At 43.8% G+C, this 20,072-nt stretch overlaps 1 protein-coding gene, 1 long non-coding RNA gene and 1 other non-coding gene across 3 annotated transcripts in view; 1 reads left to right on the forward strand and 2 right to left on the reverse strand.

Annotated features, from left to right (window-relative positions):
* FRY (FRY microtubule binding protein) overlaps positions 1-20,072 on the reverse strand; it is a 274,991-nt gene that overhangs the window by 13,843 nt on the left and 241,076 nt on the right. The window contains 7 exon segments of the mRNA XM_032496335.1: positions 1,798-1,896; positions 3,028-3,177; positions 6,389-6,578; positions 8,034-8,200; positions 10,820-10,981; positions 11,543-11,743; positions 17,840-18,010. Of these exon segments, the coding sequence (XP_032352226.1) occupies positions 1,798-1,896; positions 3,028-3,177; positions 6,389-6,578; positions 8,034-8,200; positions 10,820-10,981; positions 11,543-11,743; positions 17,840-18,010 (1,140 nt within the window).
* LOC116668576 lies at positions 1,301-3,094 on the forward strand. Its single transcript, XR_004325735.1, has 3 exons — positions 1,301-1,430; positions 2,314-2,485; positions 2,950-3,094. It is a non-coding gene; the product is annotated as an uncharacterized LOC116668576 (long non-coding RNA).
* TRNAA-AGC lies at positions 12,538-12,609 on the reverse strand. The gene has a single exon. It is a non-coding gene; the product is annotated as a tRNA-Ala (tRNA).

A 20,072-nucleotide genomic window follows, 5' to 3' on the forward strand; every position in this document is an offset into this window, starting at 1 on the left:
ACCTTGAAGAATGGTTTCACCAGACCATTCCTAATTTATGTATAAATTAAAACAAAGTCACAGATGGTTAGAAACCTTTCATAAGATTGGGATTAGGAGGTGGGGCCTACACTTCCTCGCAGGCTGGGTAGTTCTGGACAACGCAACCTGACTCCTGGAGCCCCTTCCTCTCTGTTGTATTGCGGTGGCGCCTATGGAGAAGGCCTCTTTCCCTGTAAGAAGGGCTATTTATAATATATTACATTATAATATATTATTATAATAGCCCAGCTGCCTAGAGATTCTGCCAGTCTTAAGTATCTGGGTTAGTAACTAATACAGATGTGAAAGGAACCTCTGGGCAGAAGACAGCAGGCACTGAAGAACTAAAATTCACACTTGACGTCGGAAGACTGGCTCGTTCACCACCCAGAATGAAAGGATTACTTTTATGAACTGATGACTGAGAAGCTGGAAAACAGTGACAGCAAAAGAGCCACAGAAAGAGAAGACAAAGGGGACAGTTGCAGCAGGAAGTCAGAACTCTCTCCCTTTGACAGGTCACGAGCTAAGTAATGACAGTAACAATAAACAAAAGCCCAGGAACTTTACAGTGAACGTTTTCTGTGTAGGAGGCACTTGTGCTGGGTAGTTTACATATATTATTTCTATTTTAAAGGCAGTATTGTGTTGTGGTTAAGAGCATGGACCTTTAAATCCCACAGACCTGGGTTTCAATACTACTCTTCTACCTCCCAGCTAACGAGAATAATAGTAGCAGCTCCCAGGGTAGTTGTAAGTGTTACATGATTTAATATAAGAGATGTAACTCTTATCAGGTTGTTGGGCGCATAGAAGGGAACTCAGGAGATGACAGGGGCTACGACTGTGATGATGGTTATATCCTTACAACCATTCTGCAAGTTAATTACTATTATCACTGCCTCGCAGATGGTGAACCTGAGATGAGACGGTCAGCAACTTATTTAAGGTCACTCATCCTTAGCTGGCCGAGCTGCAATCTGAACTCAAGTCCATCTGACTTCAAAATCCATGCTCTTTTTATAGTGCTCAGTATATGACAGGAAGTGCTCCCTAGAAATTCCACATGATTATTTGCATCATGGATCGGGGGTTTGCATGGATGGTTTCTGGACCACTTCTTGTATTGTTTTACAAGGGGGAGGTGATTAGGTTTCTTCATTGATTTCCGCTTGGAGGAGGTACTGGGGATTGAACCCAGGACCTCTTGGGTGCTGAGCATGTGCTTTACCACTTGAGCTATACCCTTCCCCCACTGGACCACCTCTGTCTCTAATATTTTACAGTTTAGATCTTTGAAGGGAGGAAAAAGTAAAGAGCAGGAGCTAAGGCCAAGAGAAGCCATGGAGTCAGCGAGAAACAGCTACCAAGAGGAGGAGACAGCCGGGATCCACCTCAACTAGTTTTGGGTGAGGCTAACCCTGGAAGGAAGTAATGAACAATTTTAAATTTCTGAGAAAAGAAAAGTTATAACGTTGATAAAGTGACATTAGGCAGATACTCACGCTCCCCAATTTCTTGGTAGGGAAATAATGGAGTGGAAATTGAAAGCTGGAAAATTTCTCTTTTGTAGAAAATTATTTTAATAGAATCCATACTATTGAGCGTTCTACCACCATTAAATTGGAATGTAATCCTTACCAGAGGAATAGAGGCAGTCTGTGTTCTCACAAAAGAGCCTCTCTTAGGTTAATCACACTGCCTCCCAAGAGCTCATAGTGGTTGGGTTCATTTGGTTTTAACTAAATGGACACACACAGAAACGTAAGAGCTTACCGAGAGAGTGGCCTCTTTTCTATTGTTGTAGGTGTCCAGATATTCTTGCAGTTCCAAAACACTGAACTTGAGCTTATCCAGAAGTCCACAAGACAGGAGCTAAAGAGAGGAAAACACTTGGTATTAAAACAGCTACTAGAGAGAGACCCAGACCAGGGCGCGGCTACGCAGCTAGACGAGAGAAGTAACGTCAGACGTCATGTGAAGTGGGGGCTGTGGCAGCCATTTTAATAAGCTGCGCAGTTTGTAGTTTTGCTCCACTATCACCTGCACCTGCATTTGAATACAACTGGCTAATCTAAATCTCCTATAAAAATGTCTACACTGATATGGGGAAAATACAGACAAATCTTAGCAAGCATTCCACAGAAACACTTACTAAGACAAGGTACCAATTTTAAGCATGGACTCCAGTATCTTCACCCAGTAATACTCCGAGTAATGTGAAGACAGACCCCCAAATAGATTTGCAGACTGATTTTGTATTTAATCTGTACTTTAAATCCCTTAACACAGAATGACTTCTCATGTTGTACTCCTTGCTGCAAGCCAGCCAGCCAACTTGTCCAAACCAAGTTCTTGGACAGACCGACTCTTCAGAGACTTAAAATCTAAGCACATCCTCATTGACTCTAAACCTCAGCAGGCACTCAGCACATGCGATGGTTCTGTGGTGTGCACGGGGCAGGTAAGGAGGTAACGTGCCCTCCAGAGCTTGCCTGCCTTGCAAGGTTAGCACTGTATTTATACAGTCATGAGGCAGCTGTCAGCCAGAGACCGTTTTAAACAGCCTTTAAACTCATCATCTGTGGCTGGGCTGGGTGAATCCACCCAGAGGGCAGTCATTCTCTTGGAAGTAGGGAAAGTGATGACACGTTGCCCCTTGGGGACCCATCTGGCTGGCCAGCCTGGCCCAGGGAGGTGGCCGGAGAGCGGGTGGCGGGGGGAAGGGTGAGGTCCACTCTGGGGGATTCGCTCACCATGTTCACAGCCATTAGAGCCATCAAAGGGGGCGCCAAGGACATGCAGGGAGCACAGAGGTGGATTTTCTCCTGGTTCCCTGCAGTGAATGCCTTGGCTTGGGCCGACCCAGGCCTCTGGGACCAGTATTGCAACACAGTGCTGCTCGCTCACACTCAAACTGTCTTTCAGACAAACCACAACACACACGTGCGTCCCTGAAGTTCCTGGGCAGGCCTTTGGCCACAGCAGCAGGCCTGGGGTACTCACAGTCTCAGCGTCCACGAAAAGCGTGGGGCACTCGGAGCAGGAGGTGAGCATCTGGGAAGAGCTGACAAACTTGGATCCGATGCCCCGGAGGTTGTCTCCCAGGTAACTGGCTGCGTCACAGGTTAGGAAGCAGAACCTTTTCTGAATATTCTGAAAGGCAAAATGATCATTATTTGTAAAGGCCACGTTTTAACTCACGTACTAGAAAAAGCTATTTTTTAATCTTTATAAGAATATCAAATGAGCACAGGTTCTCCGTGTAGCGAGGGAGGTGACAGAGGCAGAGTGAATGTTGGTCTTAAGTAAATAATCACTCGGTGAGGACAAAATTTCTGCCTAAAATGCCATTTCTCAGTTGTGGACTGTTCGTATAATCTTTTACATAAATGCTGCTTTGCTTTCTGTGGATGGTCGGTGCCGGTCAGCAGCGTGAGTCCTAGTGTGAGGATTCCTGAGATGACTTCAACGTGGATGAGAGGAAACAGGGCACGGGATAAACCTTTTCTGTTTCCATGGGACAGAGTACTAACATGGGGCCTTCTGAAGAATTACAGGGTAAATTCTAGATGGGACCCCTCTCCCTGGGACAGCACGTGAGATTGGGGTCTCTCTGTCTTACAGCTTCGAGTCCGTCAACCCACTGAGCCTCCCAGCCAGGTGAAGACGTTGAGGTTAAGTGCGATTAAAGGACTCACTCAAGGACACACAACTGGTAAGTAACGGGGGAAGGGGAGCCTGGTTCCAAGTTCACGTTCCTCCCCTCAACCCGTAATGCTCCCTGAACGGTCCTACTCGTCCTCTGCTGTCTGGTCAAAAACGTGCCTGGGTCAGTGCCAAAATGAGACCACTTTTAGCTCCAGCTTCTAACACAGTAACAAAAAGAACAAAATAGTTAACCAAAAAATAATTCCAGTCCTGGGCACTGGCTTTCCCCAGAGAGATGTCATGCCTTCTAAACTGGAGGAATCCAGTCCCTGAGAAATCCGCCCAGCCCTGCTCTGGGGAAGTTAGCAGGTCCCCCAAACAGCAGCAGGCTCTTGGTTCCTTATTAGAAAAATGCCAACCACATGGCATATTATTTACTTTCTATTTGATATATCTGCAAATCTTGCTGGAGGGCATAACATCCATATGTCTTTATGGTGCTGTTAGTTTATGTGCAGTTAAAAAAAAACACAACAGAATGTTACAGCCAAAAGACACAGGAAATGCCATGTGATCCAGGTCCTCCAAATAGCTTATGGTTCCTCCCGTCTTATCCAAGGAAACGGTGAGATTTGGGTTTATTTTGTATTGTACTGAGAAGCTAGATTTTTCAGGGAACTCAGAGCCACATGTGACTTCCAGATAAAAATATCACAGTTTGGTGGCACTGTGTGTGACCAAATGACAATATTCTAATACAGGAGCAATGGGAAGGAAACACAGTGAGACACTTGGAACGATGTCCATGCTGGACATTAGAAACCATTTCCTTGATTTTAAAACCAAGTTATTCTTGCAATTACCTCCTCTGTACTTTGTCCAGAATCCAACCAAACAGGGAAACATGGTGCAGACTCACAAGAAAAGGTTGAAAAACAGTAAATAGACATGGTGAGGATGTGATGAGAGGTTAATAGACTGCACGTCTGAAGTGTGTTTCATTCCCAGCATATTTGATTAATACTGATTTTGCTACCAGTATTGCTCTCAATCACAGAGCACTTGATGGTAGCTGAGAAAGTTCTTAAAAACTGAACTAGGAGGTACACATCTGTATTATTACTGCAGTTAAGCTCCTAAGGAATTGATCCGATACACTGATGAGAAAATAAGCCAAACCCCAGTGTCTGTGTCTACCTGCCCCCTCCACGGTCCAGTCCCATGTCCCTGCTCATATGACAACCTGTTGCTATCCTGGCATTAAGTCAGAAGGTGTACGTTTAAGGTTTATATTAAAAACATCCCCATTTTACTGCATTTACTGAGCAGAGCAACTGTGCCAACAGCTGGGGAATCAAAGCATGATCCCATAACCTGCCTTCTCTGGGGGAGACAGACACCTAAACAGGTGATCCCAGTGCAGTGTGACAAGGAAACAGATGCAGCCACCATGTGCTCGGGTCCCAAGTGACAGGGGGGAGAAAGCAGGAAGGGAAGCCTTCACTGACTGAAGTGACATCCAGTCAGGGATCTGCGTGTCCCTGGGAGTACAGCTGAGGGACAAGGAGAGAGGACCGCTCTTGGCAGAGGGAAGAGGGCTGCTCAGGACGGTAACACTGAGCATGGAGAGTCTAGTGACTGTAACACAAAAATTACCACAATTACTGAAATATACATTATTAACCATTATTTAAAAATAGACTTTAGAACAGTGTAAATACAATAAATTTCTCTGCTCCTGAATCCTTAACAATTATATTTACCTCAAATGATAGCTTTCTGGTAGTCTGTTTTTAAATTTCACTCTGGCTTTGTGTTGGGGTGCTTCTGGAATTCTTACTTCTCAGCAGCCCATTATTTTCTGTCTCAAGCCTAACAGTCCCTCCAGCCCTGAGTTCAATCTCCTGTAACCTCATCTTCATGGCTGAGTAGTAGTTCCAGCACTGCCCTTTTCCCCTAGTCCATATCAGCTTCAGACAGGGCACACAGGGCTAGTTATAACAAGGCATGTTATAAACTTTCAACCACCAATCAGAAGTCGAGCTCCCGCCATGTCTACTTCAGTAGTCGTTGTAAGTGTATTATGGGGGAGCAAGCTGAAATCTGAAGGTGTCCACACGCGAGGCTGCTACACAGAACTCCTTGTGGTTGACACCCAGCCTGCCCTCTGCTGGCCACGTGTGGTACTGCAACCCTTGCAGGGAGGGACATTTGTTTCCAATTTGCACAAAGACCCTATAGAGACTAGCTGGGCTGTGGTTCACATAGGAGCAAAGAATGACCTTTCATCTGTTTAGTAGCAGCTAAGGAAAGTAAGCAAGTGTTCACAGCTACAGCTGGCATGCTTAAGGAATTCATGGGGAGCGGGAGTTAGAAGACAAGGAAAGGAAGAACACAAATGATGGAGAAAAAAGAGCTACAGGAGAGGACGCTGGCGCAAAGAGGAGGAGGATGGGCTTAGCAGAAGATACCACTCAGTGGTCCCGAAGTCACTGGCTGCCTGCCTGGGACAGGTGACGTCAATAAAAGGCAGGATGGCGGCCCAGACCACTGACGGCAGCATCCCCACAAGGCCAGTCTGGGGAGGCTGAGTAGAGGAAGGTTTAACAGAAGGAATGATAAAGCCAGGTGACTGGAAGGAGAGTTGGATAAACCCAGCACTAGCCGACAGCCAGCTGGCTACCTGAGAGCCCTCCTGACCCAGGCAAGCGCGTACCTTGAACAAGGAGGAGAACACGTGGAACGTGTACACAGCACACGAGCCATCCGAGTCGCACATGAGCTGGTTGATGTGGCTGCGCCAGGCCTCCTCTGCGTCGTCACAGGCGGTGGGCTGAAACGCAGCGAGGATGGCCGAGAAGAAGGGCGACGGGGGCGGAGAGACTCCCCTCTCACCTTCCCCAAAGCTGGAAAAAATGGAAATGACTGTCAGAAAGTGACGTCCTTCCCCCTGCTGGCTGGCTTGAGTTGAGTTCTCACCCGAGGCTGCCCCTTCTGCCCGCTCCTCCCGCCGAGGTTGCTCTGGGAACCTGGCCTTCATTCGGAGGCTCCGGGATTCTTTGACTCTAGGAAACAGAATTTTCCCCTCTGGAGTCTCTGGATTCCTCCAATTCTGATTTCCTTTCTACAGATGTGGTACCTTGTTTAGCCTTCAGCAACTGCCCCCTCACTTTCCTGCCGGCCTTTCCCTGCACAGTAAACATTCGTTTGGCCATTTCAGTCCTTCCTGTTTTTTTTTTTTTTTAATTTAATTTTTTTTGATTGAAGTATAGTTAATTTACAATGTTAATTTCAGCTGTACAGCCAAGTGATTCAGGTATACATATACATATATATATTTCAGATTCTTTTCCATTATAGCTTATAAGATACTGCATATACACTTCCCTGTGCTATACAGTAGGGCCTTGTTATTTTATATATAGTAATGTGTATCTGTTAATCCCAAACCCCTAATTTATCTCTTTCCTCTTTTCACTTTTCTATTCGATAAGAAAAATTTTGAATCTTTTTACTTCTCTTTTGTGGAGGAAAAGTATTAATGAGTGCATATGCATAAATGTCTGGAAGAAAGGGGACGAGGGAGGGAAGGAAATGAAAGACGAGAGATGCAGGATGAGACAGAGAGGTGAGGTACAAAGAAAGGAGAGAAAAGAACAAAATGTGCAAAGCCACATCCTCCTCCAGGCTTCACCTAGACGGACAGACAGGGGTCACCATAGCAGAAGGCCTCTGTCCAGCCAGACCAGAAGCTCTCACTTAGTTCTTACTTTTAATGTTCAGAGGAGTGGTTTTAGGATTCTGGCTTTCTTCTCTGATGCTACAGTACATCTGCAGCGTTATCCTTTGTGATTTATTCTAGATGCTGCATTAGTGATTTTTAAAAAACTGATTCCTCTTTATATTTTTTCCTATTCATATTCTCTGACTAGATCTCACTAGTCTCAGAAATGTCAGCCACGAGGCTGAAAGCCACCCCCTTAAACAAAGAGTAGGTATTTAGCTTATAAAGGGCCTCTTGTTCTGGACTCTTAACTCAAAGTGGAAAGAACTCCCTGCTCCCAAGCCCTGCCAAGCTTGCTTATTTTCCGAGCTGACAGGGCCTGGACCCTGTCCCCAGGCCCTTCTTTGGCTTTGTGCGTTACTCTAGGGCTTTATGAGTTCCTGCGTGCCCAGCCTTTTCAGCTCCACATGAGGCCCCCCACTGGGGTCAGATGATTCCATCGCGCTGAGAGCCCTCCAAGTTAGATGTCAACTTGGACTCCATTGGGAAGTCCCAGCAGTGCAAGCCTGACATTTAGCTGGAGTTAGAGCGAACCCAGTAAGACGTGATAGGTGCAGGCGCCCCAGGGCTGCCTTACCTTGCGAGAGTAAACTGGTCCAGGGCCCGACTGCCTTTTTCTTCTGCCTCAGTCATGTCCAGGCTGAAGCTATCGCTGCACTCGAAAGTGGCCGGGAGCTCGTTGATGGAGCCAGACAGATCATCCTCATGCACAGTGGCGTCCTCCTCCTCCGGGACAGCGTCAGCCTGGAAGCGCAGAAAGAGAAAAGAACCCCCGCCATGTGTAAGAATATCTACAGGAAGATCTGCAATCCTGAGCGTAACGGGAACTGGGGGCCCGTGTCTTCTAGCTACGGTATAGCCAGTGTGTCTTGCCAGTCTTTTCCAGGAGCGTTCCCAATGAGACTCTCAGTAGATTACCATTTTTGACCCATGTTTATGGAGTATAGACGCTAAACTTAGGAAGGACCCTAGAGGCCCCCCTGGTTCAGCCACCACATTTCATAGACGAGACATGGATGTTCGTCGTGGGAAAGGGCCATGTCCGATACCAGGGAGACAGGCAGGGCCGGAGCGGGGATGAGAACCGCCATCTCTGGATTTGGAACTCTTCCCATTGTACAACCCCAGCCTGCCAAAGCCGGCCGTCCAATAGAGGGTCTCTTACCCGTGGAAACGATGGGACAGTCACGGCTCCATACCTATCCGCAGTGCGCACGAGTGATCCGCAGTTACTCACTGAGCCCACCACGCTGAAAGGCCTTTCCATGTGGAAAACCTTCTGAGATCTACATACACACATGCTTTACCCTGCGGAACATCCCTCGACTCTAACAGATACCCAGCTCGCTATGACACGTGGAAAGAGCAGCGAGGAGAGGGCCCTAGGGCAGGCAGGGCTGGGATCAGTCGGGGGCAGGAAAGAGACGTGGCAAGTAGAATGGAAAAAGAGGCTGGGCTTGAACGCGGGCCAGGGGGAAACCCTCTGGAGAACTGATTGTTCTTTATGAGAGGAAGGAAGGCAACTGCGTCCCAGAGCAGAAGAGGAGAGGAAGAGATCACACGTACAGGGTTCCGTGAGTCATTTTCTTACAACAAAAACAAAACCAAGGCAAAAGAGACATATCTATGAATTAGGGCATTATCATGGGCTGACATATGGCTACCAGCTTAGTATTTTGAGTATAGGATTAACAGGGAAATTAGGAATGTTTACAGATATGTTAAGGAAATAGGGTATCTTATGTCTTTGAAGGAATTGCTTGTAGAGACTGCGTTTCAGAGGCTTATCCATATCTGCTGCTTCCTGCTTTTAAAACTAGAGTGGTGCCAACAAGACGGGCCTCTGGTGATTTGGCTGGGTTATCAGTGTGTATAAACTTAATCTATTGGGGGTGGGCTGAGTTCGTTTAAAAATATCTTTTATCTTCTCTTTCAAACATCACAGGTACACCAAACACTACAGAAACCTAGCTCATGTTGAAAAACAGATAGCTTTTCAGAAATTAGACTCAACCTTTTCTTGATAGAATTCCTTGAGAAAATTAGATTTCTGTGTGAGTTCATGAAAATATTACTACTTAGGAAAGGCTCTGTATGCGAAATCTATACAACTTAGCATTCAAAATAGAAAAATTGAGAAAATAATTATTGCAAGACTGAGACATGTCAAATGTTACACTTATTTTGTGATGTCCTTTCAATGAAATTTAATTTCTCAATCTTAAGATTCTGGCATTTTAATCTCAGACAAATTTCCTTTATAGCCCCCCCCTTTTTTTTTTGGCAAAAAAAGGACACTGCAAATTCTAAGAATCCTGGTTCTAGTCCTTTTGCAGTGAGGCAGTCTTAGAAATAATTCTTTCTTAAGCTTCAGTATTTTTAAGTGATTGCAATTTGGTTGGCTGCCCTAACCAAGGGCAGATTTCGCTAGATCTCAGGTATATTTTTAGTGCACTATAAAATAATACAAATGGCCAGTATTAGATTTTTCCATTAGAAGGATCAGAAATAATATATTTTTATAAATTTTTTTCTTTTTTTTTTCACTTTTAAATTTACACCACCATAACCAAACTCAGGTTAAAGAAAACTTTATCCTAACAGCAATAGGTTATTTTGGTATTTCTAATATAAGGAAATAAAATTCTATACTAATGGGCATATATGTGGGCACATATGTGAAAACAGTGTGGGAGTTAATAGTTTTATAGACAGGAAATTTTATTGAAATTTTGATAAAATAAACTTTAAATGAAATACACAGTTAGATTTTTTTTTTCTTTAAGCTGACCTTCTAAATAGGGAAACTGTGTCCGTAACTTACTTTTCTCCTCAGAGAGCCTGATTAGGACTGTTCTGTGTGAATCTCTTTTGTGTATAATACTGTGATACTGAAAATTCTGATAGTCTGCCAAACGGAATCAATGTACAGATTGTGTAATTGGTCCCTATGTAGGAAAAAATTTCCCCCAACACATGCATACACCCACACCTCACTTGGCATATTGTTTTATAAAAGTCAGGACAAAGCAAGGGTTTCTCAGTCTCAGCGATCTCAGACACATACCAATTTGTTAATCAGCAGTGTTCACACTACGTGGAAAACACAAAAATGTTTCATTTTAAAAGGACCTCAAATCAAATCTCTTTCAACCCACAAGAAGGTGGCTGCTCAAGTCTGTGAGAGTAAAACAACTTCAAAACCTGGGCTTAGGTGCACAAACTCCATTGTGCCAAAAAAAGAAAGAAAGGAAAAGATAAAGATGGTCCCTCCACTTGTTTAACCCGCTAGGAATGCTCAGAAAATTGGAAGTGCTTTTTCTTTAAGAAAATGATGGTCAACAATTGCCAAAATCTCCTCACCTTTGAACCCTCAGAGATCTGAAGGTTGTTCATATCAGGCAAAGCAGCACTGAAGCCAGTCATTCTGGAGTTAAAGGAATGGGGGTCAGCAGGGGTCAGATCGCAGGCTGTCGTGAGCGATGCCATGGGGTTAGTCTCCTCAGAAGGGGAGAGGGTCATGATCTGAGGAGAAAGCAAAGGGAAGAAAACAGAGTGATGTTCGAGTCTTTAGAGGCTCTACTTTAGTCTTCACACGAGCTCACACAGGCTGGTTGGTGGTGGCTAGGTACTGACGGTTCCACCTGCACACTTCACTGCTACAGAACGTAAGCGCGGCAGCCGGCAACCTGGTATGACGGCGCCGCTCTCCAAAACACAAATACCCTGACTTCCAGATCACCCCATCAAAACGTCTGTCCTGCCATGTTTCCTCACACTTCAGATGTCTGAGGATTTTCTTTTTTTCCCAAAAAGATTCCAGCATAATAGAAGTTACTGGGGGAAAATCTAGGCCTGAACAGACTTGATGGCACTCAGAGCTCATCAAAAAGCCCAGCTTTTGTTTCCATTTGCAACCTACGGAGAAAAGGCCAGTTAGACTCAGACACCACCCGACACTTCAGATTTTGGTTTAGCTGCTGTGGGAAGTTTCTCGAGCTGCACCTGGAAACTGCAGCGCTGCCTGAATTACAGAAAGCAGTCTGGCATCTCCTGGGAAGAGCGGCTGGGCGGGCTCCCACTTACTAGGTCAGAGTGCTCCAGGATCTGGCTGGTCGTGAGGTCCTCCTCTTCAGAGGACTCGTCGGAATCCTCATGGTTCATTTTACTGAGGCTGGGAGAGCTTCCCGAAAGCTGGTGCTCCTCCAGGAGCTGCATGTCACACTTGTCCAGGCTGTCCAGAGAGCGCCTGCGTACTCCCCAGTTGAAATTGTCCATACTCTCGCCCTGAAATCACACCATCAGCTGCTGTGTTTAGGTCAGAAACCTCCCTGCACTCACACCTTCACACCTTCAGCTAGCCACAGCTCAGAAAGAAGCGCTCTCACGATGAGCCCTCAAGCCCTCCTGGCCCCGGGCACCAGACTTTTCACTTCCATGATGTGGGAAGCAGTGAAGAGCGCACTGTTTCCACCTAAACGCATGTTAAGTCCTAGGCAGACGTGACTACACACTCTTCTTTGGCCTAGTGGGTCATACTCTGTTTTCTTACAAGGTGATTTGTGGGTATACGCTATAAATAATCTGTGTCAACAACAATCTGTCAGAAAGAGACTGAACAGTAAAACAACGTCAAAGAGGTGGTTCCTGCCCCACATCCCGCCCCTCTTTAGTCCCGATTTCAGAAAGAGAAGTGGGAGCTATGCTCGTGGCACATTCCATGCCCTTTGGGTATTATGTAGACGAGCATTAGGTCAACATTCCAGCCCTTTCTGCCACAGCGGTTTTCACAGATCAAATGCAGAGTTAAGAGTATGAGAGAGCAGCTGGGCACGGCCTGACGCTCATGCACTACGCAGGGGCCGGGCAGCAAGGCTGAAGGTTTGCGTGAGGCTCATCTTTAAATAAGTGTCCCAACATAGAAAATAATTCCCTCCTTGGGCCTGAATGAACTGACTTGGTACCAAGGGTCACTGCTAAACTGTACATTTGAATTCACTGAGAACGAGGCTAAGTGGCAATGTGTTTTTGTTTTTTAAACTTGAAAAAAAATCTTTTTTTTATTTCATTTTTTAAAAAAATGGGGGTACTGGGGATTGAACCCAGGACCTCATGCATGCTAAGCATGCACTCTACCACTGAGCTATACCCTCCCTGGCAATGTAAGTGTTAAAGATTTTAGGCATATTTCAGACTTTCTCTACAACCATCAGATGTTAAGTTTACTTGACGAACATAAAATTTTTTTTCTAAAAACTAAACTGGGTTTTATTTTTCTCTCTGTTAAGCTATTCTCTATAGGAATAAAACATGGGAAATACTACCAGCCCACTGGTAAGCAAATTTTAACCTATTAACAAATAGGTAATCTGAATAAAATCTAGCACAGAATCCTGTCATTTATTAGTCATTTGAAACAGTGACAGTTCACTGAAATAAATAAAATAACTTTATGGTGAGAGCTCAGTAAGTAGCATCATAATATAATTTCAGCGAGAGATGTAAATTACTATTAAAATTAATGAGCATTAATTGTATTAATTTTCCTCTTGTTTTAAGGATCTGTTTTTTCTGGTTCCCAATGAGACGAAGCTGGTCATTCTCACAGAGCTCTCTTATAAAAATGCTTAGCTTTTCCCAAGTCTGTTTTGGCTATTCACGGGGGAAGGCGGCAGGTGAGAATCCTGCACACATTCTGGATATGGAAATTGCTATCTTTATCCACCCCCATTTCTGATGTTTATGATTGTTTTTAGGACTGTTTGATTATAAGAGAAAAACTGAGAATATGGTTTCCATATTTTGTAGCTGTATCTGTACCTTTTATGCTGTGATAAATTACCATCAGATAATTTTTTTTCCTGGTAAAAAAGGCTTTGTTAAGCTGGTATTTTAAAATAGCTATTTCAATGAAAAAAAAAAAAAAAGTAGAAGAGGCAAGAGTTCTGGGAAGGAAAAAAAAATGGAATGTGTGAAGAAATAAAGAAGTTAAAGAAAAGGGCAGTGTAATACAGAATAAAAAGAAGAATGTGAAAACCACTGGGAGAAATGTACAGATACACAACATAAATTCACACAACTGATTCTCCGGCACCAAATCAATGGATGGGTTGGATGAACTATCTCAGGCAGCAGTTCTGGAAGTGTCCCACACTGAGCCTGGGTTGCATGGAGCTTGCAGACAAATACAGACAGCTGAGGCCAGAGAGCGCTGCGCTGGGCACAGACCACTGCCGCTGTCTGACCACAGCTCAGGTGAAGCCTGAATCAACCGGGTGTGGGAACTGAAGTCAGGGAAGCTGTTTTTGCAGGAGTAATATCTGGGTGTCCTGCCAGAGAATGCAGTAACTCCATTAGAAGTAAAGCTGTTGAAATCGTCTGCCTGGTGGGGGCTGAGAGGCTGGGATGGAACAGTGCCGTAGCCTTGCCGACGTGCAAGTCAGTGGTGATTAAAAGTCAGCTGGCCTTCTCATGGCACAGGAATACCCTTCCTGGGAGAGCCACCCTCCACCTCCCCCACAACCAAATGTCAGATTTGCATTTTATGCTACATACGAGGTTAAAAGCCAAAACTGTATTACTGATTAAGTCAGATTTTCTATGTGTGAGAACATTTAGAAGATGGCTGACTCTTCCGGGTGGACAATGTGCACGTGTCAGTTATCAAACTTAAATCACCCCTCAGGATTTCTAGTGAGATGAGAAAGTATTAATAACTCAATATTCTAGAAATGTTGAAATAATATTCTTTGAAGTAATTTTTTTTCTTATTGGAATTCCATCAAGTAAGAATTATTGTTGCAGGAACATGGATGGACTGTGGTCAAAATGTTTCCCCAAATGTCCCTACTTAGTGTAAGTCCTTATCGCCTAGATACTGGGTGATGATAGGTCAGTTTGCTCAGGAAAATCCTGGTTTATGCCTGCTGTCTGGGTATAATTATTACCAGACCCTCTTTTACTTGCAAAAGGGTCCTCATTTGAATGAAACTTCTTATATAGTCACCATACAAAGATAGCTCCTAATTCCTGGAAAATGAAAGGAATTGATTGGAAGTGTATGTGGTAAATTGTTAGATAAACCTTATTGACTTCAACTTTAACAAAAGAATTTAACAATAAAACCAATCCGGTTGTACAACTGCCTGATCAGAAATTACGGGATTTCTATGGATCGTATTTAAAAACTTACTTTCTCTCATGAGATATAATCATGCAACTTCCAGAACTAGACACAGAAAGATTTTAAAACTACCTTGTATTTATACTTCAGAAAGCATTTCCCTTCTAGAGCAACCAAGAAAAATACTTCTTTCTATCACACACATACCTCAGTGTACATACGCAAATAGGCATACATACTCTAGACGGGAGAAAAAAAGCAATTATGTTGTTATAAATCTGCAATGATGCAAAACATCTACTAGCATATCCGAATCAAAAATAGCACCATCTTACCTGAAGTTCCTGGGAAGCAGATTGAATGGACAGAAAAACAAATAAGAGGTCTATTTAAAATGATTATATTACAGATACTCAAGTGCATTTGTCTTAGTTTTAATACAACAGCAACAATACTAACAATATATACTTACGTAGATGCAACTTAAAAAAAAATGACAAAGATACATAAACCCCAAAGAGAAAAATCAGTATCAAACACCAGATATTCCAAACCTCTTAGTGGTGGATGATGTAGTTGGTAACACATCACAAATGCAATTTCTGAAACAGCTTTCCATTCAGTGAAAACTTTGGTCTCCTCAACACTTTTTTTTTTTTTGGAATGCCTAAATTTCTATTTGTGGGAAAATTATGGAATGTCACGGGAAGACGCATGGGGGTCATCAGCTGGGAAAAAAAGGTGACGTGACCTGATCCTGCTCACTAAGCCAGAGGTGCGTGTGATCAGGATCTGTTTCACTGCTGATGTGCAATTAATAGCAAAGACACAGCACCTTTTAAAGATTCAGAAGAGTTCAAAGGCAAACCCTTAAATATATTAGTCACTACATTCTGAGGCTATTTGATGAAAAGGAACAGACATGACAAAAAAATTCTCTCTCTTTTTTTTTGATAAATGTGTTTTGATCTAGAAGCCAAATATGCTTAACTTTCTCAGATGAGGAAATACTGAAATTATTCACCAATGCCAGTACAAAGGAACAGACATTTAGAAGGCATACTATGTACATGGAGCTATGTGAAAAGCTTTGCCCAGGTCATCTTAGTGGAGCCTCACATCAACTCTGTGGGCCTGTACTGTCACACCCATTCAGCAGAGGAAGATGCCAAGAGAAGCTGCATCCATGCTTAAGGTCATGCAGCTGGGTCAGTGGCAGAGTTGAAAGTCACAGTTGGACCTGTCTGGCTCCAAAGCCCAGGCACTTTCACGCCACCACTCCGCAAGCACGCTACAATCTCTAGTGATAACCTTATGGAGAAGTAGCAAAACATTCTCAAATGGTTTATTTATTTGGAGAAAATCTATACTTTCACATTCCTGAGTTTCTTATAAAATCTTAATCATACAAGATCAAATAATCACTATGATTTTTTAGTTCTTGATGGCTAGGACAAAAGAACTCTAGAAGGAAGGTGCAGTATTCATTATTTATCATCCCTGAAAAACATGAGTATAATATTTATTTTTAAGTGATAGGCACCTAAGGTTTTCCTTACTTTGTTTTGATAGAAAGTAAATTTGTTAGTCGTTCTGAAATTGTGTCTGATTCCTCTACATCATTCTTGCTAGGTCCCTTCATATAACACCTTTTCTTTGGCTGAGACTGAAAAACGATGCCTCTCTTGTTTCATCAATTTTTCCCTCCTTATTTTAATCTCGAGAGTGAAGAGGATGCCCAAGCTTGAATTCTAGCCGAAAAACAAAGGTTAGGTCAGCTGCCCAGATCAGAAAGCTCATATTTTGACATTCCTTATATCCCCTGGATCATTTTGAAACTATTCAAAACAGTTGTATTTTGTAGGAGACTTTAAATAATTCTCACCACATTTAGTGGCTGATTTCTTTATCACTAATTATAGTTAAGTCAGAAAACGCTGCAATACTTTTTACTGGTTCTAGAACAATTCAAGGTGAAAAGCTGACACTTATTTTAAAGATGCCTTGCAGTCAATGCCTTTAGACTCTTTAAGGACTGGGTCTGCTAACTTGTTTTCCAGGGAGAGAATTGGTAAAGAAAACATTCTTCATTCTGAGGACAGGATGCTCCCTTGCTGGCGCAGACAGCCAGGGCGGTCAGTGGTCCAGGAAGGACAAAGGTGGCTCGCTCCTCAGCCTCCCCTGGACATGAGTGGATTGATTAACAATCGTATCCTTGGAGGGAAGGTAAGCAGCCACTTGAAGCATCATTTTCCTAACTTAAGTTCGGAGGTGCCTACCTGCCATAGGATATATCAGCTTTGGCTCTGGGCCTCCATTTTAACTGCATGACTAGCAGAAAGCCCTGTCTTTGTCTGGGAAATACAGCACACTCAGTGAAATGTGAGCTCAAGTATGTGAAGCAGCATCGCATGCCAGGCTGGGGACCAGGCGGACAGATGCCAGTCTCACTTCAGGGAACTTAAGTGTTCATCCCAGGAGGCAGAAGACTGCCCCTCAGCTGGAACATGCCCCCGAGCTGCTGAAATGGCGCTCCTCCTTCTGATCCCAGTTTTCAAAAACATGACTCGTAACTGAAAGCACCTTATTACCATGATGAGCGTTCACATAAATGAATCTGCATTTGCCTGTTGAGACCTGAATTCAGTCGCTCCAGGTGTCAGGAATGCCAGCTCCCAGCCAAAAGTGGAGCCAAGAGCTCTCTCGTGTGTTGCATCTAGCTTCCAGTTCGACAGCTTCATCGAACAGCCCAGAGATGCCGGGGCCCTCAGGCTCTGACTGCATGTGGCAGCAGGCAAGCTCCAAAGTTATCAAACTCGAGTGATTTCACATTTGAAATAGTGACATGCTTAGCATGTTTTACCCAGGTACCAGAGAACAGACTCAGACCTAGAGTGTACCTGTGATTTTTTTCTGTTTGTTTACAGTTCATCTTTGGGCTACACACACACACACACACACACACACACACACACACACACACACACACACACACACACACACACACACAGTCTCCGTGTGGTCATTCAAAGTCAGATCTCTGCCATTTAGAAGGAACTTGGCCGCTCTGGCTGTGGACTCAGACAGGAAGGGTGTGGTGACTTCTGCCAAAGTTAAGCTGCTGTACTTTGAATAAGTCAATTCAAAATAAAGTTTACAGCTTTCCAATTAAAGAACTCATTATTTAGCAAGTAAAAGAAACGGTTTTGTGAGTCAAGGAAAAGGAGGAGTGGATCGTTCCCACGGAGCCTCCACCCTACCTCTCCGTCCTCCAGCTCCACGTCTAGGAAGTCGAAGTCTCGGAAGACCCGGAACTGCTGCTCGCTGTTGCTGTCATCCATGTTCTCCTGCTCCCGGGCGCCGTCCTCGGAAGACACCAGGCTCGCCTGGTGCTCCAGCAGGTCCAAGTCCCCACACGAGGAGAAAATCACCTGCGGACCGAGAGTCCTCTCCTGAGAAACCGCTCTCCCTTGGGTTGTTTGTGCTACAGAAACTGTAATTGGCTCCTCCTTGCACTGTATTTCCAGTACACACCTAATTCCTTAAGTGGGTATTTTTAGATTGCTCTTTTATTATTTATGTTGGACAGGTGCCTTCAGATTAAACTCGTTGCAGAGACGCAAGTTCTCGCACTAGGAAAATGTTCTAGTCAAATCGCGGCTTCTTAGTGGATGGAAACAGGATCCTACCTGTGCGTGCGTGTGCGTGCATGTGTGTGTGTGTGTGTATGTGTATGTGTGTGTGTGGCAACTGAGCATGTGTTCACAGACAGACTGGAGCATACAAGAAATTTTCCATTCTTTCTGAACTGACTGAGGTTAGACATTGAACACACACACACACACACACACACACACACACACACACACTCTCTCTAACATGTAATATTTAAGGACTGCTGATGCCAAGATATGTTATTGTAGAATGAACTGTGAGAGCAAAGGGTTTAACCCTTTTAGAGATAAGCCAAGAACTGGGAAGGAAAAAGCAGCAGAAGCCAAAAAGTACAGTACTTGTTCATTTGATCACATAAGAGGAACTGAGCAGCTGTGCTCATAATTCCTACTTAAATTCCCGACCTGTTGATTTAAACAAAATAAAACTTTTTTCTCCCATGAAAACTGTAGTATGTTAATATTTTAAAATTAACTTCTTTGTTTAGGTTCTTTTCACTGGGCCATTTTAGTAGAACTTTGCAGAAATAATAGACTAAAATGAACCTAAATGTTTTGCCATCCAGCCTCTCCTGAACATAGACTGATATTAAATAAAATGAACAGTATTCCTTATTTAGCCATTATAACGTCTTGGTCTTTCTTGGAAGTAAGGAAGTCATTTATTAGAATTTAAAGGTACCAGATGTCTCTCCAAAGTGAAAAGAGTGAATGGATTTTAAGTATACTTTATTTTCCCTCCAGTGTTTAAGAACAGGCCTAACACTGTGTTCTCATAAAATGGTACGAGACACATAGTCAGTGCAGGATTGCAAGTGCGCACATGAGATAAACAGCACTGAGGAGCAGCCAGCTAGTCAGTGAGAGATGAGACTAGAATTCTGATTTCTTCAGCTGAAGGCTCCCTCTCTCAGTTGGTGCTGCTTCTCTTATTTGTAACATGGTCCAGGTAAACATTTCCAGCTAGAAAGGCCTCAGCACAGAAGCAGGCAGCTGGGAGCTCGAGGAGAAAGTGCAACCACAAAGCTGTAAGAAACAGCCCTCGCCGGCTGTGCTGCGCCGCAAGGCCACGCCGTCCTGCTCCTCTCCCTCGGGCGCTTGGCGGCTCCGTCTGCCCGGCCACCACCGCCTCGTCCCTCTGCCCTCAGTAAAGTCACAGGAGCAGCAGAAACCCGTTGATCAATTATTCAGAAGGTGACTTCAACGGAAGCCATGCTTCTGGCTGGGGTGCACCCCCAGAGGATGAGAAGTATCAGCTTGCACTTCAGCAAGTCTTTTTGTCTCGTACATTTCTCCTGCTCACCAAGTACATTAGTACATACATTTTGGAATTTTAAAAGTAGCTCCACAGAGAAATTGTTTGCTAGTTCTTTTTACCTGAGAAATTATTTAGTTTGCTATTTCTGTTTTGGTTACTAATAAAGGTGCTGTGATATACATGAAATAAAAATGTTTGGTGAAACCAAAGCCTGAGATTTTTTACTGCTTTTGCTACAGTATACTTTCTCACACACACAATTTGAATTTTCTAAATTTTATAAAAGCTTCAGAAACTAACTCCTAATACTTCAATTATTCATTTATTCCAGAGCCCAATGGCTTTTTAAAAAAAACTGTAACATCAGTGGAAGTTTATATGAGATAAAAAACATGACAGTATGTCATTATGTTCACTTCCATAGTACATGAGACATCTAACGTGACATCACAGTAAGAAGTGTGTGCACAGAGAGTGAAATCACACCCACAAGGAATGTGTGTCATACATGGTGCTGCAGGAGAGTCACACATACATATTCTGAGGCAGTCTGAGCATACT

Source organism: Camelus ferus, chromosome 14 (genome assembly GCF_009834535.1).
Source record: "Camelus ferus isolate YT-003-E chromosome 14, BCGSAC_Cfer_1.0, whole genome shotgun sequence".
NCBI classification, from domain to species: domain Eukaryota; kingdom Metazoa; phylum Chordata; class Mammalia; order Artiodactyla; family Camelidae; genus Camelus; species Camelus ferus.